Below are 27311 nucleotides of genomic sequence, written 5' to 3'. Positions count from 1 at the left end.
GTTTTGACGTTACAGATTCTCTTTAAATGGAAATAAATATGGCAGCCTCCATATCCCTCTCACTACAGTTGTCGTTTAAGTTGCAGTATTCTTTTTATACACACCTAAGTAACCAATGCCCATGGTATGGCTGGGAATTCTGTCTGTGCAAGTGTATGGGCTCTCCTGACCATAGATTTACCATATAGCACATAGATGGGGTTTCATGTAAGCGTGTTCCCACTGGCAGTCACATATGTTCAAGTGTAATGGCTATCTGTTCAAGATTGACTTAAGTTGTCATTAAGTCAACCTTGGTCTTTTCACTCACCAAGATTGGCTCAACTGACCATACTTCTCTTTCCTACTCCAGTGCCTACTTCTCTGCCTGACAACTGATTAGATAGATTCATTATTGTTCACCAGGCCTCACCTGCCATTTCTAGAAATACCTTCTATTCGGACAGTATTTCTAGAGAATGGAACAGGAAAGCATATGACCTCAATTCACTTAGCTTTATCGATCATGAGTAAAATCTAATTTTGAATTCACTAAGGTGTTATGGTTTTATTGAACATTTTATAGATGAAACCTTCAATAAAACTATACCGCCTTATTGAATTCAAAATAAGATTTTACTCATGAGGTAAATTATCAAACGTTCGATAAAGTGTTCGATAAAGACTTGCGCAGTCCTGTGGCCATACACACATCCAATTTTGGCCTCAATTCACTAAGCTTTATCGAACGCTTTATCAAACGTTTGATAATTTACCTCATGAGTAAAATCTTATTTTGAATTCACTAAGGTGTTATAGACTTATCGAATGTTTTATCTATAAAATGTTCAATAAACCTATAATACTTTAGTGGATTCAAAATAAGATTTTACTCATGAGGTAAATTATCAAACGTTTGATAAAGTGTTAGATAAAGCTTAGTGGATTAAGGCCATTTAACCACTTCTCTACCACATGTTTTTACCCCTTCAAACGCTCTTTCCATTCATTCGGTAATAACTTTATCACTAATTATCACACTGAAATGATCTATACATTATTTTTTGCGGGGAAAAATAGGCTTTCTTTGGGCAGTACTTTATGCTAAGAACTATATTATTTTATATGCATTTGGCAGGGAAGAAGAAGAAAAAAAAATGAAGAAAAATCACCATTTCTCAGCTTTCAGCCATTGTAGTTTAAAAATACAATGTGCTATTGTAGATAAAATAGACACATTTTATTTGCCCATTTGTCCCGGTTATTACAATGTTTAAATTGTGTCCCTAGTACAAAGTATGGTGATATTTTATTTTGGATTATGGGTGAAGGAGTTTCAAAAATAATGAAAATGTAATTCATTTTTCTATGGTAAGTGAATAAAGGTGTATTTGGAAGTAGTTTTACTTTTGGGCCACAAGATGATGCTATACATACTCAGTTTCTAAAAATAGAAAACGGAACCAAATATTTACATGTGTTTATAGGTGTTTGTAAACAAGGACGTAGAAAAGCGTGGCAGAAGTTGCTAAGTGGTTTATGTGTGTATGGCCTCAGGCCTGCACAAGTCTTTGTTTTTCCCTTATCCCACTGAGCAAAAACTGCCACATGGTTCCTACAGAAATGTCCTTAACATGAAAATACTGTTCTAATCGTTCTGTGTATCCAGTTTTTTGCCTTCATTTATCCAGTGTGTCAATCCATAGGCTTGGCTCACAAAACCCCTGTAACATTGTATAGGTGTTTATGCATCAATGCTATGTGTGCTGCACATATTGTGCAACACGTGCTCATATAACCCGCATTACAGGAGCAACCCATGTGTTGTGAACATAATGCGGCTTGCTCGTTCAACCACTTGAGGACCACAGTGGTAAACCCCCCTAAAGACAAGGCTGTTATTTTCATAATTGGCCACTGCAGCTTTAAGGCCAAGCTGCAGGGCCGCACAACACAGCACATGAGTGATTTCCCCCCCCCCCCTTTTCTCCCCACCAATAGAGCTCTCTGTTGGTGGGGTCTGATCTTTTTTTTTTTTTTTTTTTTTTTTTTTTTATAAATATATATATTTTTATTAATTTGTTTTTTAAAACTTTCCCTCCCCCCCAGCCAGCCAATCATAGCGATCAGCTCTCATAGGCTTCACCCTATGTGAACCGAACGCTCTCTTGTCCCCAGTACAGCGCTGCTGCTGATCGCAGCGCTGTACATGTAAATAGACGGCGATCACGCAGTCTCCCGAATGGCAATAGCCGCTCCGAGACTGAAGAGGGGGCAGAGCTCCGCCCCCCCCGAGAAGGAGATGCGCGCACACCCTGCCCGCGATCTCCTTCAGTAGCCGGCTCCAGGACCTGAAGCCAATTGGCGTTAGGCGGTCCAGGGGCTGCCGCCGCGGCCACGCCCGTTGGCGTGGAGCGGTCTTAGAGTAGTTAATGCGTGTTGTGCATGGAGTAAATACCCCATAAAATCAATGTGCGCTGTTTGCACATGGCAGTTTTAACAGAGTTTTGTGAATAAACCCAATTTTTGTTCCCCAAAATTTCACTCTCAGCCATTTCCCAGGTAATCATGTTTTAGTTTTTTGTTTTTTTACTAGTTTGACTGCTGTCATCTGAAGGTTTTTGGCCACACAGTTCAACTACCACTTTTGCTGCTTAATCTTCATATCAAATCTAGTAAAAGGTGCACAATATTTTATTTAACCAGTCTTAACTTTCTATACTACACACACACAAATACACCGGGAACCAAACAATGTCAGTACTGAGATTGTTCCTAAACTGTCAACTGAAAAGTTCACAAACCATCATTTTGGGTGACCCTTTTCGAGCATCCATGTAGATTTCTAAAGTCAGGTGCTGATAAAAAAAAGTAAGGCCACATTTCCTCCTTTAATCCCAGGCTTCCTTAGAGCAACCATCAACACACCCAAAATATAAGAAAATAACAAAAAATGGCATACTTAACGCAGTCATAGAGATCGCAGCAATAACACGTATGGGTTCTAACCCTCATCTTACACTCGCTGCTTGAAGTAGCACATGTTACCTGGAGGGTACAAAAAAGTAAATGAAACATTAAGTACTGAAATAATAAGAAATCCTGTGTGTCTCTTTACTTCTTTTGCTAATGTCACTTGCTGCTAAAGGGACAGCTGTAAATTGAGAACAAAATCTGAATGATGTGTTTTGTGAGCAATGTTCCAAAAGATTCTGTGAGGTATGTTCACATAGTGTAACTGTGATAAGATTGCCATGCGCAATCAGGACACGGAAATTTTACCTGTACCTATAAGAGTTACTTAGTGCATATTGTGCTAACTAGGTATATGCGCAACATGTGCTATATAAGTACCGGTACAATTGCTGCGCACTGCCTCTGCACTGCAGTCTTATCACAGTTATGTGAATATATCCCTATGATTGATCTAATCAAAAACAGAAAGTATTAAGGTGCCCATAGACGGGCATAAATCAAAACTAATCGGAAACTGATTGGAAGGAATTATTATTATTATTTATTATTATTTTTTATTTATATAGCGCCAACATATTCCGCAGCGCTTTACAAAGCACAATAAGACGACAAGGGGAACATTGATACAACTAACAAATATACAGCAGAGTTCCAAGCAGCACAAATATTGTTACAAAGACAGTAAACATTAGGAGGATGACCCTGCCCTTGCGAGCTTACAATCTAATGGGTAGTGGGGGACACACTAGGTAAGGGGGTGGAGGATGGATGAGGCAGTGATTCTTTGCCTCTGATTTATCGATTGTTCCCATTAATGGAACGATTTAAGAAGGTTTTACATTCTGTTTCGATTATAAAATCCAACTTTCGGATGGATATTTTTTCCTTTTCCAATCGACCAAAGAATCGTTTCACATCAATTTGTGCCACAGACAGCACAGTTTTCTATACAATTTGATCATATTTCGCATCGAAAAGGTCAAATCTGAAGGAAAAATGGTACTGTTAATGGGCACCTTTAACGAAATGTACAAATCACAGTGAAGATTTAGCAAACCAAAAAAGAGAAAAAAGAGAAACAGTGGACTACTACAGGTGGTTTTCAGCCATAATAACCATGAACTAGAATCCTTTGCTTTGATTGGCCAGTTAAGAGCAAATATTTCCTAGCTATTCCCTAGTATACATAACATCTTCGTGGCACAGGCACGCCCCCCCCCCCCCCCCCCCCACGGAGTTGCATCTGAGCGCGATGTTTTTTTGCCACATGCCAATGCTGCCATGTGTCAGAGTTTAACACGTGTGGGGCTACAACCACTGCCATTCAGCTTTATTTTAATTGCACCCAAATGGCAGTCATGGGCAGCAGAAGGACGCTGAACTTTTTGACAAAAGAGCATATCAGAAGTCTGTGAAATAGCGGCCTCTCCTGATAGAGCAGGATTATGCTTCTTTTTTTTTATCAGGTACTGATAATCTGCATCAGTATAGGAGTTTCTGAGAGACTTCTGTCATCATTGCAAAATAAAGATTTTTTTTCATTTTCACAAAAAGATGTAATAGCAATCATGTTTTCACATTGGTGCTCCAACAGGTGAGATTTAAACTAGATCTTTAGTACCACCAGCTTCTCCAGGACTGTGACTACCTCACCTCTTTGAGGAAAATAAAATCATAAAAATAACAAACATTCCACATCATCAGATAAAGTAGATTTAAAAATCACACCATGCCCACTATATGGTGGGGTGTAAAGAAACTTTTCTTCATATATTTTTTTTGCTCAACAGCTTTAGGTTAACAAATGTGTTTTCTGTAAATGAATAAAATATAAATAACTACTGATATTTGTATACGGTAGTTCTTTATTGATGTATACGGTACTTACTTCTTCCTGTTGAGTGTCATAAGCAAGCCCTGATCCACTTGCATAAAAGTTGCATCTCCCGGTATACAGAGGTCTTGGCTCCTAAAAAATATTACACATTAGACTAAGGGTCCCTGTAGATATAAGACATTAGATGGCATGGTTCACATTTCAGCTTTCTGAGAACAGGCTCCGCTTTTCAGACTAAATATAATGGGAGGTAAAGTAGAAGTCGGAGACAAGTGTGCTGATAGTGTATTGTCTTCTGCCCTGTGCCTAGACAAAGGGGTCCCCAGTGGCCCTGAAATAATTGCCGGTGAAGGGTTTACTCATGTAGGAACAGAGTAACCAATCGGCTCAGGGTGACCAAAACCATTAGGAATGTATAATAAATGGATGTTTTTTTAGACATTACTGTGTGCAGATCTTTGTAGATATCAGATTATCGCCATGCCACTTATTTCAGGAGGAAAATCACAGGTGTTTATCCAATATCTGTGTTTACTCTGAATTTCTGGGCAATACTTGAAATCCTTCAGCAGTGTTGATGTATGTAAAGGAAAGTAGGCATGTGCTGGACTCAGCAATTCAGCAGGGAAGATGCTACAGTCAGCTTACCTCTTGGTTCCTGCTGTAAACTCAAAAGAAATAATAGGTCATAGAATGAGACTTTTGAGGGGCTATAAAGAGTCCACAGAAAAAAGTAAATGTATTAAAAGTTACATATACACATCTAGTCCCTATGTATGAAAGGCAAAACCCTACCAATCATACTTTTTCTTCTTTTTAGAATAACCATAAATAAATACAATTAAGATTAACAGTGCAACTGTTCTCTTAAAGTGGTCCTGAACTCTTGCACAGTACTGAAGAAATTCATAGAGAAATGCACCGTGTATGTATTTAGAGAGTTTATCCTGTTTAATTCCCCCTCATTTGTGTCTTCTCACAAACTGTGAATTGATCTCCCCCGTGTCACATGACTGCCTATGGCAGATAAGGCCAATTGAAAGCACAGGTGGTTAACAATATGTCTGCTTCCATGACTCAGGAAGTAGAAACACTGTAGATTTATTGTAGGATTTATATCAGGTGTAACAAAGAAATTGTTTGTTTTTGTTTAAAGGTTAGTATGCTGTTGCGTATCTCTTAGAGCAGAGAGGACATTCTGAGTTCAGATCTGCTTTAACGTTTTGCAGTGACAGATGCTCCAACATTGCAACACAGTGATTACAAATCAAGAATGTCATTATACAGCATAGATAGCTCAAAAGGGCAGGACTCCCTACCCTATTGTTTCTTGCAACTGCATATTTGTGTTGTCAATTGTCATGAAAAGTAATTTTGTAGTGTTACTCAATAAACCTGAATAGTGTGTTAAAAAATAACTGTTATAACAATTAGAACATGATTAATGCTAGTAAAAGTAAGGATGATGCAAGAGAAAATGATCTCTCCAATGGCATCAGTCACTGTGAAGACTGAGAGATTAAGGACGTCTGGTCCTTCCTCTAACCATCTGATGTTACCAGCATGTCAACAGAAAGTACACAGAGTTCCAGGTGTACAGTTCATGGTTTGTTTGTTTTTTTGCCATAAAGTAGATATATAACAGTTCTTTGAATCTGTCTTTGTCTTCTTTATATTTAGCATATCTTCTAAAAAGGTTTTGGAGCTAATTTAGTAGCTGATGTAATAGCTTTCGATTAATTAAACCAAAATGAGTCTAGAACTGAAAATGTGAATCTTAGTTCAGAAACCACTGGACAGTTTAATAGTGATCTTTCTTCCTTTACACCTATTTTGTAATGACTAGTGAACTCTATAAATCTTTATAATCCCACCAAGTAATCAGAGCGAATGCTCAGCTAGGCAAGAACAGCGACAGGCAGATTAATATCGTCCATTCATCACACCACTTGCTGTGACCTTCTTCACAGTCAAGGAAACCAAGAAAACTGAATGGAACTGGATACAATTCAAATACCCGGCTTTAAGCTCAAAATAAAAGGGGCATCTAGTTTACTGTACTTTCTTGTGCCTTTTTTTTTTTTTTTTTTTTTACTATTATTATGCAAGAAGTGATTCAGTCAATGTGTGTTTTTACATTTTTTTTATTTTATTAACATTTTCCATTTCAAAAAAGTATTACATCTTTATACTGTAAGGCCATATTTGTCTATTCAGCCTTGAAACTATTCTAAGTTGATCTTCCCAAATTCACCTGCTTCTTTCAGAAATCTTATTTTAAAACTATGTATTCACTTCCTTTGGTTAATTTTCAGTCTGTCAGGCTTTGCAGACTAATAATCGCCATAAACCATACAGCTTTATGTATTTGCTGCAGGCCCAGTTCTTGAGATGGTTACAGTGGCCACAATCAGTGATTTGCGGTGAGCCAGTTATTAGTAGGCTGTTTGTGAAGATATAAGCAGCAGCAAACACACCCAAACATCTCAATCACGCCATCTCTTTTGCCATAGTTGACTCCCTCAGTCTCATGCCCCCTTCCTCTACTGCATCTTCTCCAAACAAGACATGGCCACCTACTACCAAGGCATCCTCCCTTACCTTCAGCCCTGTTAGTTTAGATCAAGTTGTCCCTCTTCTCCACTACCTGTCCACTCGAACTTATCCCCGACTAAAGCTATGTAAATATTTAAAACTTTAAAACATAGAGTAGGGCCTACAAACTGCACTGCGTGTTGAGGGAGCGTCTTTTGAAATTTCTATAGGAAGAATCGGGGCCGGGCCGAGGCATAGGCTGGAGAGGCTCCAGCCTCAGGGCGCAGTGTAGGAGGGGGCGCAGAATTCATTCAGCTGTCATTCCTAATTGTGTTTGAAGCAGAAATAAATAAGAAAAGGGGATACATGGCAGTGACTGCAAGCCAGATAACTAGATATTAAGGTGTTGGGGAGGTTGTGGGCCCTGTGGCACCTCTTAGTCTAATAGCAATCAGTGTGTGGCGGCTGGGGAGGCAGGGATGGAGGGGCGCACTTTGCTGTCTCAGCCTTGGGTGCTGGAGGACCTTGTCCCGGCTCTGGGAAGAATAGATGTCAGCCAGGGGATAGATATCTGTCAGATCTGCTGCAGGAAGGCCAGCAACTTTGCTGAAATTCTGTAAACACTTTAGATTGCCACCTAAAATAATCAAAAATTAATATTTCATATGTGGATAGCTTTATTCCATGCCTGCTACTCCAACTTGAAACTTGCTCTAACTGAGCTGTTATTTTGCCCTTAGCCTTGAAATATACAGTTGCCCATTGATTATTGATCTTCCCCACACCCCTCCATACTCTCTAACCAATGACCTATTCTCTACTTCTAAAAATACTTGGCTGCTATTACAATTAACATAATTTCTAAACTCTAGCTTGCTACCCAGCTGTCTTCACACTGGCTTTTAAATTTGCATACTCAACAGAAATGGCTCTCACAAAGGTGTCTATGACCCTTTCAGAGCTAATTCAAAAGGCAACGTTCTCCTACTTATCCCAGGCATGATCCTGGTTCAGGATAAATAAGGTAAAAATGCATAATAATGTAAATAATAAGTACAATAGGAAACCTCCTCTTTCTTTCCTTACTATAGTAAATGCATACAAGAACAGGAGTAAAGTAAGACTCCTCTTTAAAAGCTGCTCTGTGGTTGAAAAATCAGTTGTCTGTTCTCATATGATCTGTGAGAAAGCAGTATGTGTGGGCAGGGCAGAAATAAACAGTAAATCATTCCTCTATGAATAAAACAGAGAAGAGGCACCTATCTATATGGTACAGTCCTGCAATCTGTCACTGATTCAGAAAGCTGATGTAGGAGGCATTTCTTTACATAGGCTGTCATAAAAGATGCAGAAAAAGTCTTCCATTCTTACTGGCTAAAAATTCTATAGTATACCCTATGCATTTGTGGTTTGCAGAATGACAGTTTCTTTGAAAGTTGTCCTTTAAGCAGCAGGGTCTCATTACCGATTGTTAATATGATGTATCTGTAAACATTTATAGAACGAGTTTTGATTAGAAAAGAGGACTGATAACTAGGTCAAACAGAATTGTGGTTTTACTTGGGATATATTCTTAAAATCTGGTCAATGTGATATTTTATAACCAAAATATTTATAACTTATGTAAGTCCGTTGAGTAAATAAATTACATTTTTGTTTTTTATACGAACTAAACAATGAGTGTTACCAGAACTAGCTAATAGAGAAACATGAACCCCTCACCAGAAAGTTTCACATTACTAGAAACATGTCATGTTTCTAATGTATACAGATTTATCTGCTTCAGGATCAGACTACTAATGTTTTTTATGGTGACATTTACTTCCTAAAGAGTTTTTAAATAAATAACCCCGTCATTAGGTTGCTTTACATTTCTTCCTTTAAAGAGACACTGAAGCGAAAAAAAAAAATATGATATAGTGAATTGGTTGTGTACTATGAATAATTACTAGAAGATTAGCAGCAAAGAAAATATTCTCATACTTTTATTTTCAGGTATATAGTGTTTTTTCTAACATTGCATCATTCTATAATATGTGCAGATTACACAACACTCAGCATTCAAAATGAGTCTTTCAGAGCAGTCTGTGAAGTAATGACCTCTCCTCTAGCAGAGGAAAAGTAAATAGTCCAGGAACAGTTGAGATAATAAAAGTCAGATAACAGCCCTCTCCAGGACTAACTTAGTCAGAGAGCTTAATGGCTTGTTTGCATAGAGATAACAACTGGAGTTTCTCAACTCTTCCTGTACTGGAAACAATTACACTGATGTATCTGATCTTAATGTTTTATTTCTTAGCTGTGCTACACATACAAATCATAATATCATCATTTTTTTTCTCGCTTCAGTGTCTCTTTAAAGTACACTGATCTGTGATTGGAGGAATCCTTGACAAAACAAACTATGATAACTGATGAGCCATAGAGTTCCCGCATGTATTTCTCCCTGCAGTAAATGTAAGAAAAAACCTCAGGGGAGACCAATAGTCTTACGTATAGGCTCTGTTCTGTATTCTGAGTCCACATGTTTGGATGGGTTTCTGCAGAAATAGGTTTGAATGTAGCTACATGCTTAAAAGATACCACAGATTTTATTTTTTTTACAAGGTTGTCCGAAGTGGGTGAGATTGATGAGGATGTAGTGTTCTGCACAAAGGACACGCAGAGTCTCTTCACTTCATTATTAGTTATTGGAAACGAACATGGGGAACAGGCTGTAATATTCTTGTTGGATTTCCTTAACGTGGTATTTTGGCACATTTACTTTGAATTCTGTAGAGAATTGTTTTGTGTAGCAGCAGGACACAAGTATGGGTATCCCTGTTGTGCCTACTTTTACAAATTTATAGATTTGGAAGGTTTTGTCTCGCAAAACGTCAACTACAGGCAAAACATTTTATGTACCATAATTACAGATTCACGGATGACCTTTTTTTTGTGGAAAGGGTCTGCTCAATTGTTTGTTTAAATGGTAGAGAAAGCTAATACCAAACACCCTACTTTTATGTTTACCTGTAAGTGGTCTAGAGAGAGGAATGCATACTAATAATAATAGTGCAATCCATGTAGTATTTCCCCTAAGGCTGCATTTCCACTTGTGCGGTGCGAATCGCCGCGGAAAAAATTCTCATGCGGCTGGGAAATTCGCATGCGGGTCCATACGAATTTTCATGCGAATTCGCACACGAATTCGCATGGATGATGATGCATGCGAATTTAACCATGGCAGTGCTGGTGTGCTTTTCCATTGTTTCTATGCGAATTCGCATGAAAATTCGCATGAAAATTCGCATACCCAAACCTCATGCGAATTTCCTATTAAATACATTGTATGCGATTCGCATAGCGGTATGCGGCATGCGAATTCTGATGACTCTGCCATGCAAATTTTTTCTGCACAGAAAAACGCAAAGGAATCCTGACAAGTGGAAACAGTCCCATTCACTTGTATTGCTATGCGAATTTGCATGCGAAAAACGCATGCGAATTCGCGATAGTGGAAATGAGCCCTTACAGTACTGCCCCTTAGTTCATCCTTCTTATAGTTCCTCCCCTTAGAGTGCCCTCCTTGTAGAGCCTCCCCTTACCATACTTCCCCTTCCAAGAGTGCTTCCCCTTATAAGCCATCTCTTCAGGGGAGCCTTTAGGCATAGGCAGTACAGGCATATTGCTGGCATAAGCCCCTCCCCAAAATGAAGCCCAGCCCCTGGGCTAAGCCCCACCCCACAGGTGTTCTACTAGTTGCTTCTACTGAATCTACTTAGTTTAAGTTGCAAGCAGCTGCCACCTCTGTGCCTTGTGCATTATTCTTTCCCCTTTTGTGCCTCCTTTTGTCCCTTTTGTGCCTCCTTTTGTCCCTTTTGTGCCTCCTTCTGTCTCCTTGTGCCTCCTCCTTCAGTCCCTTGTGCCATGTCTGACCCCCTGTTTGTCCTTCTGTGTCCCTTTGTGCTTCCTTCTTTCTCCATGTGCCTCCTTTAGTCCCCCCGTGCCACCTCTGCCTCCTCTGTGCCCCTTTGTGCCTCCTTCTGTTCCCCTGTGCCTCCTTATATCCCTTTTGCATTTCTTTGTCCCCTTGTGCTACCTCTGCCCCCTTCTCCTCCTTCATCCCAAACCTGCCTCCTTCTGCCTCCCTTTGTGGCTCCTGCTGTCTCCATGTGCCTCTTATGTCCCCATTTGCCACCTCTGTCCCTCTGCCTTACTCTGTCCCCCTGTGCCTCCTTCTGTGCCCCTTTGTGCCTTCTTCTGTCTCCCTGTGGATCTGTCTGTCCCCCTCTGCCTCCTTCTGTCTCCCTGTGCCGCCTTACATCCTCCTCTCCCATCGTCTGTCCCCCTTTTGTGCCTCCTTCTGTACCCTTTTGTGCATACTTTCCCCCTTTGTGCCTCCCACTGTCTCCCTGTGCCGCCTCCTGCCCCCCTTTGTGCTTTTTTCTGTCCCCATTGTGCCTCCTTCTGTCCCCTGTGTGCCTTCTTCAGTCCCCCTGTGCCTCCTTCTTTCCTCCTGTGCCTCCTTTTGTCCCTCATTGTGCCTCCTTCTGCCCCCCTTTGTGCCTCCGTCTGCCCCACTTTTTGCCTCCTTCTCCCCCCCCCCCATGTGCCTCCTTCTGTCCTCTTTTGTGCCTCCTTCTGTCCCTCATGCTTTATTCTGTTCCCCTGTTCCTCCCGCTGCCACTCTGAGTACCTTCTTCTGTCCTCCTTTGTGCCTCATTCTGTACCCATGTTCCTCCTTCTGTCCCCTTGTTCCTCCTTCTGTCCTCCTTTGTGACTTCTTCTGACTCTTGTGCCTCCCTTCTGCCCACCTTTGTGACTCCTTGTGTCTCCCTTTGAGCCTCCTTCTGACCCTTTTGCAGAGGCGCCTGGTCCACCAGGCCGACCAGGCGGTCACAAGTGCTGTGCGGGGGGAGGGGAGGCGCACAGGGGACCGCGGAACCCCTCCGCACCAGACGGTGTGTCCCCAGGTGGTGATCTGGCTTGCGGCGTCTAATAGACTCTGCGCTACTTCACTGGCCGCAACCTGTAAGATCACTTCTGCAGCTTGCGGAGTCTGTGGGTTCCAGCAGGCAGAGCAGGGCTACGGGAAAATCGCGTCCGAACCCCTGCACTGGAGACTATTTGTGCCTCCAGTGCAGGGCTTCAGGCGCAATTTTCCTGTAGCCCTGCTCTGCCTGTCAACACTGGAGTTTTGCAGCCGGAGTTGCTGCACGAAGATCATCGGGGGAGCTGCTGCGCAGCAAAGGGAGGCCGGGAAAGGAGTCTTCTGCTGGTGAGTAAATGTTTTTTTCTTTCTTATCGGTGCAGGCAGGTATCAGGGCTATTAGGGGGAAATAATGGGAAGGAGGGGGGGGGGGGAAGAGGAGCCCTGCCTATGTGTTTTTTCTGGTGAAACTCTGCCACATTTACATGTATTTTTTGGTGAAACGCTGCTGCAATAAGTGTTATTTCTGGTGAAACGTTGCTGCATTATGATTATTTTCTGGTAAAATATTGCCACATTACGATTATTTTCTGATGAAATACTGCCGCATTATGATTATTTTCTAGTGAAACACTGCCGCATTATGATTATTTTTATGGGGGGGGGGGTTCTCTCGCCTCGAGTGACAAAATGGCTTGAGGCGCCCCTGCATCTCTCTTTATGGTGTCCTCCTTATAGTGCCTCCCCCATAGCTCTTTGTCATATACTGCCTCCATAATAGTGTTTTATAAAATTTTCAGCCTTAATTCTTGTTCCTATACCCGTTCTAGTGTGGTCTGGATTACTGCAGCCTTTCCTAGTTGCACTGTCTCTGTAATAGATCTAATCTTCTTTTCTTGTCAAGCCTTGTCGAGACAAAGAGGAATGCACTCTCTCTGCTGTGATAGGGAGAAGTTATGAACTGCAGGCTCTCCTGTGTGTGTAGGAGTCACAGGCTTGTCTCTGCTCACAGCCAGCATCTTTGCAAGGCTCGTGGAGCTGAGACATTTCAAACAGCTGTGAATGCAGAGAGATCAGTGCAGAGCTCAGACAAGCAGCTAAGGAAACGTGGGAGAAACATTACAGCAACCAAGTCACATTTGAGAGGAGCTTCTGCAAAGGCACCTGCTCTGATGCTGTATAAGCTGTTTGGAGGCCATTTTCATTGTTTACAAAAACAATGAATAAAACAGTGATTTTTATCACCAGGAAAGTAGCAGGAGCGCCGAAAATGTCACAGAGGGGGCTAGGAGAAAACAACAAACAGGCTGGTACTTTTATTTATGTAAGATTTTCACAGTACAGATTCTCTTTAAAGTTAATGTTGTTCCTCACCTAAACTCCAAGAAGGCCTTGTTTTTCTGGCATGCTATGAAGTCTGGTACCAGAAACACCCTAGTCTCTCCCCTGCAATGGCTAAATGGCAGGATGGACTCGATATTCAGTGGGTCGAGGAATAGTGTTTAGAATTATTCACTGCCCTGAGCAGATCTTTTAATTAACTGTGACCTCAAGTAGAGAAGCTATAGAACCTTGTTTAACTGGCTTAGAACCCCTAAACAGATGTTCAGATGGGGTTTACTCTCAAGTGACATTTTGTTTCCATGGGTGCCAGATTGTCTGCTGGCTAAGTTAACTGTTGGAGGTATCGTCAGTTCTGGATAGTCTGCTTAACTTTGGCCTCCTATATCCTGGAAGTGCCGGTCCACCCTGACCCACTGATGTCCCTTTTTCATAAACCAATTCCATCACTGAGCAAACATCAGAACATCTTAGTAGGCCACTTTTGTGAGGCAGCAAAAGCCCTGCTGGCTAAAACATGGTGCACAGCATACCTTAGAGAGTCAGAGACAAGGTTTTATAAGATTTGGGATCCCTGGTTAGCATTGGCAGCACTCCATACCCCATGGTTAGGTCCCTTTACTGGAACTCTAGTACCTTGTCTTATACTGTATATTTGCCTTTCTCAGATTGTTGCCTTTTGTGTGATGCCTTATGTATAATTGGTACATTGCTATGGCATTGAAGGATTCTTTTTTACATATATCTCATGTTATATACTATTTTGCTCTATACTTTGTTTTTTCCTTTTTTAAATTGTAAAAAATACAAATAGAAAGTTGGAAAAAAAAGTTAGCGTTACATGAGTAAGACTTGGCACAACCAGATAAAGTGTCTCATCTACAATCTTTTCATAATAACTATTGTGTTTCTACAGCACTGACCTATTTTTCAGAGCTTACAGAGTACATATTCATGTCACTAACTGTCCTCAGAGGCGCTCACAACCTAATCCCTACTACCATAGTCATAGTCCTATCATAGTCTAAAGGCTCGTACACACGTTCTACTTTCAGGAAAAACTGGTCCGTTTAGCGGATGGTTCAGAAACAGCCTTATCAGTCTGCCTGACAGACTGTACACATTCTCTACTGTCGCTGGAACGCCCGAGGGTTTGACGGACCCATCTTTCCTGAAAGTAGAGCGTGTGTACGAGCTTTAAGGCCAATTTTGAGAGGGGGAGTTAATTAACTTACCAAGACTTGAACCGGTGTGTACACACACACACACGCACACGCACACGCACACGCACACACACACAATACATATAGCTGTATGCAGATGTTTAGCCACACCTGGCCTAAAAGGCACATTTAGGAATTAGTAAAAGTGGTAAACAGTGTTAAAATATATTTGCTAATAATAACATACAGTTACTGTCTATTTTTTGAACCCTAAAGCAAATTATCACATCATGCAGCAGTTTTGGCAGGTACAATAGCCCAGGAAGTTAGTATTAATATTTTACCTACTTTGAAATGCAAACATCAAATCCAACACATGTTGATTCTGGTAATACCTTTAATGACTAACTGTACATAGTTTATTGCAGGATTTAGAAATGTTAAGTTTCTTCTTCAGGCATTATACAGAACTGGATCAGTACGGTTCTGTATAATGCCTGAAGAAGAAACTTCAAGAGAATCTGTATTGTTAAAATCGCACAAAAGTAAACATACCAGTGCGTTAGGGGACATCTCCTATTACCCTCTGACACAATTTCGCTGCTCCCCGCCGCATTAAAAGTGGTTAAAAACAGTTTTTAAAAGTTTGTTTATAAACAAACAAAATGGCCGCCAAAACAGGAAGTAGGTTGATGTACAGTATGTCCACACACAGAAAATACATTCATACACAATCAGGCTGTATACAGCCTTCCTTTTAAATCTCAAGAGATCATTTGTGTGTTTTTTTCCCCCTGCAGCTATCTTCCACTGAAGTGTCAGGCTGTTTCTTCCTGCAGAGTGCAGACAGCTCTGCCTGTATGTAATTCCTCAGTATGTGAAAGCCCAGCCAGCTCAGAGGAGGATTTATCCAGCTTGTAAAAGATAAGAGAGAAGAGAGAAGCTGCCCTAATCTAAATAATTCACAGGCAGTGTGCAGAGAGGGGCCTGGAGGGGGCAGATGCATCACAGAACCACAACACTGAAGAACTTGGCAGCCTTCCAGACACAGGCCGACAAGTCTGACAAGAGAGAGATAAGTTGATTTATTACAGAGACTGTGATAGTAGAACGTGCTGCAGTAAACCAGAACACATTAGAATAGCTTTTGGAACTTGTAGGATGATAAAAAACAGGATGCAATTTTTGTTACGGAGTCTCTTTAACGTTTCTAAATCCTGCAATAAACCATGTACAGTTAGTCATTAAAGGTATCAACGTTTGTTGTTGGTTTGATGTCTTCATTTCTGCTCCTTGACTAACACTGGACCACACTTGACTTGACTTGACTCACTTTGGCATATACCATGATGTGGAGAGAAGTTGTTGCAGGCCAGCACAGAGTAAAAATGGCAATGCACTATGTACACTGAGTTTGTTTGTTCTCCCCATGTCTGTGTGGGTATCCTCTGGGACCTCTGGTTTCCTCCAACACCCCATAAACATAAACAAACATAATAATGAGACCCTTTTGTCCTGTGTATCCACTGTTTATATAGCAGGTCCATAGTCTCTCCACAAATCAGGTGTCCCATAGACACCTATAGGTACCTGACTGGTAAAAGGACAATAGTTCATGTCTTCTGACCGGCGTGCATGTTAAGGAGCCCACACACTGCCTTTTTTTAGAACACTAATATTTTTTTCTCATTTTATGCATTCACAAGATGTAGTGGGAATGGACATTCCAGTGATGGAGATAAGGAAGAATTAGTAATGCATTTGGAACATGATGAACTTGATTTATTAGGCTGTATTTAGACAAGACCTTTATCTCACAGAGAAGGGGCACAAAGGGACTGAAGTCTTTTTATATTTATGTTACCGGTTAGTTTCTTTGTAACATTGAAGTGTGAAATAAAGAGATAAGACTCAGGGGGAGATGTAAAAACAGCTGCTAGGCAGATAATGAGAATGATATTTTCTTCCTGACAGATGTTTCTGGCAACCTACATAACAGAAACAAAAACAAAGAAAACTATACTGGAAACTCTGAAACTGACTTGAGCTGGACATACGAAAACAGGATATATGAGCCATTGTAAACACATCTCCTCTTTGCTTATTTTTGGGTCCGTACCTAGACACTTGTGGATAGGTTCAGTGACAGAATTAAATGAACTGAGGTTAAAATACACCAGTTCACAACTCTAAAATCAAAGCAACAGATGGATTTTGGTAGAGAGATGGCAGCACCAATAAATAGTATCTACAGAATACACTTTTACCTCTGTTCCTCAACCCTAACACGAACACTAACCCTAAGCTCCAAACTGTTACGAACACTAACACTTAGGACCTATTTCCACTACACGCTGATTGGATGCAGAAAAACTGACTCAAATTAATGCCTATGGGCCTGTTTCCACTAAACGCGATTTTTCTGATGCAGATTTTTCCATAGACATTCATTGGAGTCAGTTTTTCTGCATTCATTCTGCATCAGTTCTACATCCAATCTGCATGTAGTGGAAATAGACCCTAAACTTGATGATTATGCCTAACACTAACCTTAACCAGTTTCTTGATAACACTAACTATAACTTTTCTAATAATAGAAGCTCAACACAAACTGTGACTTTTTTAGCCTATCCTTGAAAACTCCCTAGTACTTACATAGACCCAAAACATTAACATAATCTATTAGTTTTGCCTAATACTACAGTAACAGTAGAATAGCGCTTAACAATGAAAAAAAAACAAAAAACCTTCATGCTACTCCTTCAGACAGAGAAGCTATATTGGAAGGTAAGCCCTAGATCAACAGGCAAGCCATATGGGGAGGGGGACAGCACTAGATACCAGGGAACTGTGTAGGAGAGGAAGGACCACTAAACATCAGGGAATTGTATAGAGGAGGGAGGGGGACCACTAAAATTCAGGGAACTGTATAGGGGATGGAGGGGTGGGTGCTAGTAGACACCATGGAACTTTAATATGGAGAGATGTGGCCACTGACATTGAGGTTAGCTTGTGACTTGATCCCAGAGCTAAATTTCCACCCACTTTGCATTCGAGTTTGACACCCCTGATCTGTTGGGATGTTAACCACACACCGCCCTATCAAGGCTCTTACAAATCCCTAGCTCTCTTCTTCTTTACTTTTTTGTGTTTTCAAGGTAGCAATTCCATGTCTATCCAATCCACTGCTTCCAGGAATGGGAGCAGTAAATGGACAGCATACTTATAAAACTGCTCCTCTTACCTTCATATGGTACTGCAAATCGATCAGCTACCTCAAAACATACAAAAAGGCTGAGGAAATCTGTTTGAAGATTGCAGTGGTGTCGTTAGCTCAAATCATTCATAGCACATGCCTCGGTTCCTCCCCGTTGTGTCCTGAACCGCTTGTGCACTACTACAGCACAAAATAGTCTCTACTGCCATTTATTTACACTAGTCCTCTTGAACTCTATAGATCGGCATAGCGGAATGATACAGCTTTCAGCTGACCGCACAGTTGAGGGATGGAGATGTGGAGGGACCGCACAGTGGAGATGACGCAGCTGTTTGAAATGCTCCTCGTGGCATTGAAGAAGACGAGGAGGCTGCAGGAATGTGTGCTGGATGATGCTGTAGGGGAGAAATCAGCAGTGCCTGTAAGTATTTCTACACCTCCCCTTCCCTCACACCACCAGCATATAAAAGTGCAGATGGGGAAGTGTGATAACAGACACCAGAGAGAGGGGATGCTGGCAGGGAGGAGGGAAGCAAGCAGGGAAGAATATGTAGTGAGTGTTAGTGTTGTCCGGATCATGAACGATTCGGATCTTTGATCCGAATCTATTTTATGAGTCGATCATCCGAATCATCAAAATGAACGATTCGGATCGCAAAAGGGGCGGGGCCAGGAGCGACACGCCCCTCCTCAGCGGGCAGCGGGGTCCTGGAAGCAGAGCAGGGATGGATCGCTGAGTTGGAGGGGAGCCAGCCTTGCAGGGACAGGTAGATGAGAGAGAGGGGACATGGGTGCCACTGCCAGATATGTGTAGAGCACACATACTGGCTATAACGTGCTGCCCATTATAGGCTGTCTGTTCCGTAGTTGTGCATAGTGATCACATTGGAAGCTTTTGGCTCAGCATAGCTCAGTAACTTTGCAGACACTGTGATTGAAAGGCAATATAATCCTCCAGCACTCGGCACAGCTGCACTTATCTTCTGGGAATGCTTTCTTTCACTGTGCGACCTTTTCTTTCAAAGTGTACAGATGAACATATAGGTGAAATACATGTAAAGTATATGATTGCAGCATGTGGGTATTGTGTGCAAACATTTCTGCTCTCTGCTCGTCCCTCCTCCCATCTCTGTCCACTCCCTGCCCTCTGTCCATCTTCTCCCCTTCTCTGTGTGCCCACCCCCCTCCCCTTCTCCTGTCCACAGACCTGTCCTGCTGTTCATTTCACCCCCGAATGCTTCCGGTAGTAAAATGATCCGAGATTCGGATCAAAGATCCGGATCTCTTCAATGATCCGATTCGAATCATCCGGATCATTGAAAAGATCCGAACTTCCCATCTCTAGTGAGTGTGACTTCTAGGAGGAGAAAGTAGTGATGGGAACTCTGGCTCCTTTCAAAGCTTCGGCTGTTTTGGATCGGCTCCCTTTAAAGATAAAGAGTCGGCTCTTACGGCTCCTGAATGGCTCTTTGTTTATTATCACTTGGATGCTTATATTTGTGGCTTCTTGCCCTGACTCCTCCTCTGTGTGAGGCCAGCCCTACCTCCTCATCGCAGCACAGCCAGCCAAACCTCCTTTATTACTACTGCACAGCCCTGCCCACTGCTCTTAGGCTAGATAGAAATCATGCTCTTCACTACCAGCTCCACCTTCAGGATATGAGGTAACTATACTCTGCCCTCTGCTCTCCTTCTGCACCTCCCAAATACCTGCCAGCACCCCCTCCCCTGCAGATATACACCCCACCCCTCTTCAGTGCAAACACCAGAGCTGAGCAGGAGTGGCTGAAGCTTCGGCTGAGCTCGACAGGCATCGACTCATCTCGTTCGATTCAAAGCATGGGCTCTTAGGGCTGGCTCATTTGTGAATGATACATCAGGACAGATGCCCACAGGAAAGTGAGCAGAGATTATGGCCACAGTAACCTGGACAAAAATTACACTAAGTGATTTTTTTCTTAGCTGTACAGGGAAGGGAGTCACACATCCTCACCCACCCACAGGCGCAAATGCATTTTTTTCTGACCAACTTTTGACCTGCTGGCTGCTGCCTATTTTACATGTGAATTTATATAATTTCTATATGGGAAACATGGAGTTGATGTGTCACCTTATTACTATATGGGGTATATGCTTTCTAACTGCTAGGTAGGGGATATGCTGCTTTACTGTTATGAGGAGAATATAGTGCCTATTGCTAAATGGGGGATTTGCTACCTAAGTTCTATGTGTGAGATATGCTACCTATTAGCTACGCAGGGGACAGCTAGCCTTATTATTATTGTGACATACAGTAAGTTAGGCTCATTATTTGACCACACCCACTACACAGCATGTCACACAATTCCCCTTCATTGGAAATCCTTTTGAAAGGCTAGCAGCATAGCAACCCCCCTGGAAGATTGCATTGAATGCAATAAAGTTCGATAATGCTGGATCCCCCATTTCCCAATATCTAGTTACAACCTACAACCATTAAATGTTGTGGATGGCTTTTGATAAAAGAAAGTTTGCACTTTAGGCTATTTAGACCTTCAGTATATTTTAGTTATGACAGCCAGATACTCACAATATGGCGGGCTGCAAACACTCCATCAACTATAGCACAACAGAATGATGACACCACTCCAAAACTGATAAATACAATGGCAGCTACAAGCTGGAATAAAAGAAAATGTTGGTTAGACTTTTATTTTCTTCTGAAGATTAATGCTAAAGAAGTATGAACTTTTCATGCAAAGCACTTGCTTGAATAGCAAGTGTGTAGAGGGTGAACAATAGCCCTTTCCACGTTGTAATATATCTCAATGCAATGTCTCAGAGCCTCATTTACTTAGGTTTGAAACATGAAGCACTTCAACTTAGTACCGCACGATAGCAATATTAAAATGGAGCACTGAGGAAATCCTATTGGTCTATAATGGGAAATCTCAGCGGAAATCCAAATAGGCTGGGTCCTGATAGGTCTTTTTTTCCATTACACATATGCTCACATTACATTTTGTGCAAGGGTGGATGTTAGAAAGGATCCTATATACGAATACAATAATTTAATTAAGCACAGACACACCTGGGCGCACACACCAAAACTGCATAACTGCCCAAAGCCTGTGTGCGCACAGCACAACCATGGAATATGTAATTATGTACAGACGCACCTGCGCATGAACACTACAATGCACTGCCACCTAAAGCCTGCGTGCGTGCATGCAACAACTGTCGCAGACCACACTGACTAAGCCACCACCCACAACTCACTGCACAAGGTGCAATCTTCAGGTAGTGGTGATGTGCAAATTTCACATGCTCACACCACAATCATGAAAGTTGTAATTATGCATGGACCCACCTGTGCGCACTCCACAACTGGCCTGCCATCCAAAGCCTGCAGGAGTGCACACAAAAGCCTGTGTGCGCACACCACAACTATGAAGGATGTATTTATGTCTGCATGCACCTGTGCACACACCACAACTGCGCTGCCACCTAAAGCCTGAGCATGTGCACACAACAACTGTTGCAGACCACACTGACTTAGCCACCGCGGACAATATGAACGTCACTGCGCAAGGTGCAAACTTCAGCTCAGAACACCAGAAAGACAGTGCCAGCAGTAACTCCACTCCACAGTGCTAGCAGTCAGTGTTCTATACTCTACAGTGCTAGCAGATTTGCAGTTCTTTTGAAAATCGGGGGTTTACTGGTAGAAAAGAATGGGAAACTCTTAATATACTTTAAAGGACACCTGAGGTGAGAGGCGATATGGAGGCTGCCATATTCATTTCCTTTTAAGCAATACCAGTGGCTTGGCTGTCCTGCTGATCCTCTACCTCTATTACTATAGATCCTGAACAAGCATGCAGCAAATCAGGTGACATTTTTGGTCAAATCTGACAAGATTTGCTGCATGCTTTTTTCTGGTGTGATTTAGACACTGCTGCAGCCAAATAGATCGGCAGGACTGCCAGGCAACTGGTATTGTTTAAAAGGAAATAAATATGGCAGCCTCCATATACTTCTCGCTTCAGGTTCCCTTTAACATGTTAAAAAATACTAATGAGCTAACATTGACACTCAGATTTTCCTATTGTAAACCCTGACCCTGATACAGTATGATACTACATGATAAGTCTGTAAATGTTTCCTTTCTTGAATAGTTTTTGGTTTGCAATATACTACTATATCAATCTCAATGTGCTTGTCACATATTGATGATACAATCTAACAAAGACACCTGCCTGACTACACCCTCTCCCCCCCTCCCTTTTCCCTTCCCCCTCCTATCTCCTCTTTCCCCAATTCCCCCCCCCCCCCCTTTTCCCTGCCCTCCCCTCCTTCCCCCTCCCAATGTTTCGGTAATTGTCAGTTTACTCTATTTCTCTCTATTTTGTGATTGTTTATATTTCTTGACCGACATACCCGTAATCCACATTGTACAGTTGGTTTTAGTCTATTACTTCCCTTGCGGTTGTCCTTTGGACACCTATTTTGTTGTAATGTGGATATTAATCTTCATGTTATTACCCATGCCTAATCTGCTTGCCTATACCCGTGTTTTGTATGTTTTATATGTGTAAAATTATGAATAAAGTTAAATTTAACAAGACACTCAGATTTGCCAGCCTCTTTTCTTTGAATTATTCTTTAGCCAGTATTTGTTTGCAGATTCAATATAAATGTGTATGTCAATGCTCTTTTGAAATAGTTTGCTTTGTTGTAGTTTGGGGAAGTAATGACACAGATCCCCTTCCTGTATGAGGTAGAGCTGAGCTCTGGTTTCTATTAACCATGCAGACGCTCCTTGTAGGATTCCAGCATCAGAGAAATGTGACCTGTAATGGCTTCCATTAGCCAGTGCTCTTATTACATTATTACCAACAATAAATGTTTGTTTTGAGTTCTTTTTCTATGTTTTATTGGATTTATGGAATTCAATTTGTTGGCATTTTTGTAAATGAGAAAGGATATCTAACTGAGTAAAATTAGATAAAGCAATTAGGCTGATACAAAATACAGCAAGGAAGGCTATAAAAATATATTTTGTAATGGGCTACACATTTTTGCTTTCCAATAAATAAAATAAGTATCTCTGTTTCTTTTGTTTTTAGTGTCTATATATGAACAGTACCGGAAGAGCCTCGGTATGCACTTTTTGTAATGAATGTTTAAATGTGAATTCAGTTTTGTTGCTTTGTGTGTAAATTTTCTGTCCAAAAGTAATAAACATTTGTTCATCTTTTTAGTCCTAACATTTTTCTATAAAAATCCTGTAATGCACTTTTGAAAATAAATGATTTAAAGTAATTTTAAAAGACTGTCTTCCTGTACTGAGTATATCCAGAACCGAATCCGCACTTCTGAGAGTTGCTACTGTAAAGATATTGTTTCTTAGAGCTGGCTTGTTCTGATATAACTTTTGTTTTGCAGGTCTTAGAATAGATGTAGCAGTTTGGCTCACTTTCTTGGGATGTGGTCGCTGTTAGCTGTTTATTGCTTGTAGCGATTGTATGTGTATGTTCAACCTCCCAATCTCTCTGTTTAACCGAATCTCAGTTGGCTGGTATATAGATTGTGGCCCTGGATGTTGGGAGATCTATGTCCAATCAGAAGTGATGCAGGCAGATCGGGGGACAGCGTGACAGTGGTTCTGGGACACCATGAGCTATCTTGGTATTCATTAGTATTGGTCCAAACCCTATTGCATACAACTCTATCAATCCATACCATGCACTGATGAGGACTAGAAAGTCTAAAACACACTATGCATTTTGGATTGATGTGGCTCTGCAAAATGTGTTAATTGTACATCAGCAGTTTTGGACATGTGTTTTGCTTTCTGTGGCATAAAGCGAGGATTTGCATATTTGAGAGGAATGCATCATGGGAATCCACAGCTTACTTAAAGATTAATTATTGCACATACCTTCTGTTTTAAGTAAGCTAATAATTTACATTTAGCATTGCTTTTTAGTCTCTCTTAGCCCTTTATACTTTCCTAGTGTTTCTGGGTCACCATGCGCTATCTGGATATTCCTTTTCTGTCTAAAATAGAGTAATAACTCGATGTCCAGTCTCTGCCTGATAGATAATCAATTTCTGTTTTCAAAAAGTAAAAGTATTTCTGCTACATAATCATTTTGCTAATTCATTGACCAGACCAGGATCCAGAAAGCCAAAATTGGTGCCAAATGTCCAGATGACACAATGGTGGCCACACACATGCCCATCTCTTTAACTGTGAGCTCCAATCAAGTCAGACCAAAATGCATTATGTCCTTATGTTATGGCCATATGTCTGTCCTTTATCAGCAATACTGGAACTGATGCCGATGTTGTCCATATGTAATGTTATTATTCTACCAGACAATGAAGCTAAGTTCACATCACTTTTCATTACACAGTCTACTATACTACAATAGACCATACTGCTTATGATATTTCCTGTATTGACTTTTTCTGCTCTACACTATGTTGTCCATTATTTGTAATAGCAGAGTATAGTTTTATATGTATAGAATATGTGTAATAATATGAAATTTACAAAATATACTGTATCTAAAAGCTCATGTTACATCGTATAAAATTGTATTTTTTCCTCCTATTTTATCCTAATTCATTAATTTCCCTATATTCTTAATACAACTGCTTAAAGAGACTCTGAAGTCTCTTTTTTACCTTATTTTATTTAACAATCCTTTTCAGCTTTAATGCCAAAATTAAATTGCCGCATCCCCGCGACAGAGGAGTGATTTATTACTTAGAAAATGACCTGCAAAGTTCTACGACTTTGCAGGTTGCAGATCATGCTGCCCTGGCTCACAGGGCTTTTCTTCCTGGAGAGGCAGAGCTTTCAGCTGTAGCTCTGCCTCTCTGCAATCAATCTCCGTGGATCTCTGCCTCCTCCCCGCTCCATTTAGGGAAAGAAGATTGAGAGGGGCGGGGAGAGGTGGCGATCCGCAGAGAGAAACTGCAAAGGAATAGAGCTATAGTATAAAGCTCAGCCTCTTTGAGGATGTGAAGCCCTACGAGCCTGGGAGCTTTGCAGGGCTTTATCTCAAGTAATAAATCACTCCTGTGCCACGGGGATGCTGCAATTTAACGCTAGCATTGTTAAACAAAAGAAGGTAAAAAAAGAGACTTCAGAGTCTCTAACATAGGTCCTATTAAGCAAAAATGGTAGTAGAATAATCTTGGATATTCTCTACATCTACATGTGCATCCAACCTTAACAGAAAAGTATTTTTGAATAATAACCACTTTTTAAATTGATATAAAAAAAAGTCTTCAAACAAGGTGGACTTGAAGGAGCTTGGACCCGGAAAATCCAAGGGCCGAGAAAACACAAGAGAGAAACACAGGAGCCAGTAGTGCAATATATCACAGTATCGGGAGATACAGTAGTACTAGTAAAGGTAATAATGCACATATCACATTCTTGGTTCTTAGGAAAGGCCCCTAGGGAAACTTGACTAGAAAAAAAAACAACCCCCTGACACAGATATAAACAATAAAACTGAAACTGGAGTTGCCACCAAAGTGAATAATACAATTCAAACTAATTTTATGAGATTAGTATAATAAAAGAGTTAGCGGGTAACTTACCTCTCCTGAAAAATAGCGGCAAATACTACTTTTAAGCATCTGTCTGTGGCCATGGCTGGCCTTAGGTTTCATAATGCCCTGAGAAAACCTGACTTTGGTACCCCCCAAAGATTTTGACCCCCACACTGGTTTAAATGAGTAACAAACGGGCAGACTGGGAGATACTTACAAATTAGAGGTAACATTTTAGTGTGTATGAAGCGCACAGCAATTACACCATTGCTCACAGCAGTTGTAGAGCGAGTGTTACACCAGCAACATGCACATTACGTAGATTAAATGTGTTGCGCGAATACTCAACTGGCATAAGTAATGCTGCCTGGCATGGCATGGCAATTTTACCGCTATTTGGTGAATGGGCCTCATTGTGGTTTTGGGCCTTATAGCCAGATTTGTCCCCCCCAGTATACAATAAACATTGCTATAATTGCTTAAAGGAACACCATCAATACCCAAGTGTTCTAAAATGACAATGTACAAATAATGTCTAAGTAGCTGTGTAAACATTTTCCTACTTTTCATGTTAAAGGGACTCCAAGCAGTGCAGAAACTATAGAAAGATGCATATCATTTTAAAGCTCTCTTTCTCTTCTTTCCAATGATATATAAACCGCTGCCCTACGCCTTTTAGTTTTCACTATTTTCGCGATTGAAATTGTCGCGGCCGCGATTTCAATCGCGAAAATAAAGAAAACTAAAAGGCGTAGGGCAACGATTTAGGTGTCACCAGAAAGAGGAGAAAGAGAGCTTTAAAATGATATCCATCTTTCCATAGTTACATTGTATTACACAGGCTGACTTTTTCTGCTGAATGGAGCTGCTGACACTGGGGAAAGTGTCGTCCTGTGTAATACAAGTAACTATGGAAAGATGGATATCATTTTAAAGCTCTCTTTCTCCTCTTTCTGGCGACACCTAAATCGTCGCTCTACGCCTTTTAGTTTTCTTTATTTTCGCGATTGAAATCGCAGCCGCGGCAATTTCAATCGTGAAAATAGCGAAAACTAAAAGACGTAGGGCGGCAGTTTATATATCATTGGAAAGAGGAGAAAGAGAGCTTTAAAATGATATGCATCTTTCCATAGTTTCTGCACTGCTCGGAGTCCCTTTAAATATAAGAGGCAAAACTGTAATTCATTGTGTGTAGGATTTAGTTCTATTGGAATAAATAATTTGCAGAAGGGGTGTCTGCTTCAATGCACAGCCAATGTTGTTCTTTGCATATCAGACTACAAAGTATTTTTCTCTGAAAGCAAAAAACGTATGAAGGGCACGAAAGGCAGAGAGGGCACCTCCAGGATAGGTAACCAGAGACCCCCCCCCCCCCCCCCAGTATAGTAATCAGATAGCTCTCCTGTATAGGTAGTCACAGTGCCCCTCCCCCCAGTTATAGGTAACCAGAGAGCCCCCCCAGTACAGGTACCCAGAGTGCATCCTCGTATAGGTAGTCAGAGAGCCCCCCAGTATAGGTAGCCACACTGCTCCCCCAGAATAGGTAGCCATAGAGACCCTACAGTATATGTACCCATAGAGCCCCCTCCCAGTAGAGGTACCCAGAGAGTCCCTCACTTTATGTGGTGAAAGAGAGGAAGCCCCCCCCCCCTACACTTTGCAGGAGAAAGGTGATGTAACTCACCTTTCCAGCATCCACCTGTAAAGGAAGTAGGGAGTGGAACTTTGATGCAATTTTGGGAGCCGAACTTCACTTCTATTTGGGGGCGGGGCTTCACAGCAGCTCAGGGCACCCAT

General features: G+C 41.3%; 1 protein-coding gene across 4 annotated transcripts in view; it reads right to left on the bottom strand.

Annotated features, from left to right (window-relative positions):
* Positions 1-27311, bottom strand: part of TMEM255B (transmembrane protein 255B) — an 81211-nt gene that overhangs the window by 19329 nt on the left and 34571 nt on the right. For all 4 annotated transcript variants that reach the window (XM_068268214.1, XM_068268217.1, XM_068268215.1 and 1 more), the window contains exons 4-6: positions 20530-20619; positions 4844-4924; positions 2942-3027 (exon numbers count right to left, since the gene is read on the bottom strand). In XM_068268214.1, coding sequence (XP_068124315.1) covers positions 2942-3027; positions 4844-4924; positions 20530-20619 — 257 coding nt within the window. The remainder of the gene's footprint in view (positions 1-2941; positions 3028-4843; positions 4925-20529; positions 20620-27311) is intronic.

The sequence above is a fragment of the Hyperolius riggenbachi genome, chromosome 2 (genome assembly GCF_040937935.1).
Source record: "Hyperolius riggenbachi isolate aHypRig1 chromosome 2, aHypRig1.pri, whole genome shotgun sequence".
NCBI lineage: Eukaryota > Metazoa > Chordata > Amphibia > Anura > Hyperoliidae > Hyperolius > Hyperolius riggenbachi.
The sequence above is the reverse complement of the archived record's forward strand: the minus strand, read 5'-3'. Positions and strand labels throughout refer to the sequence as shown.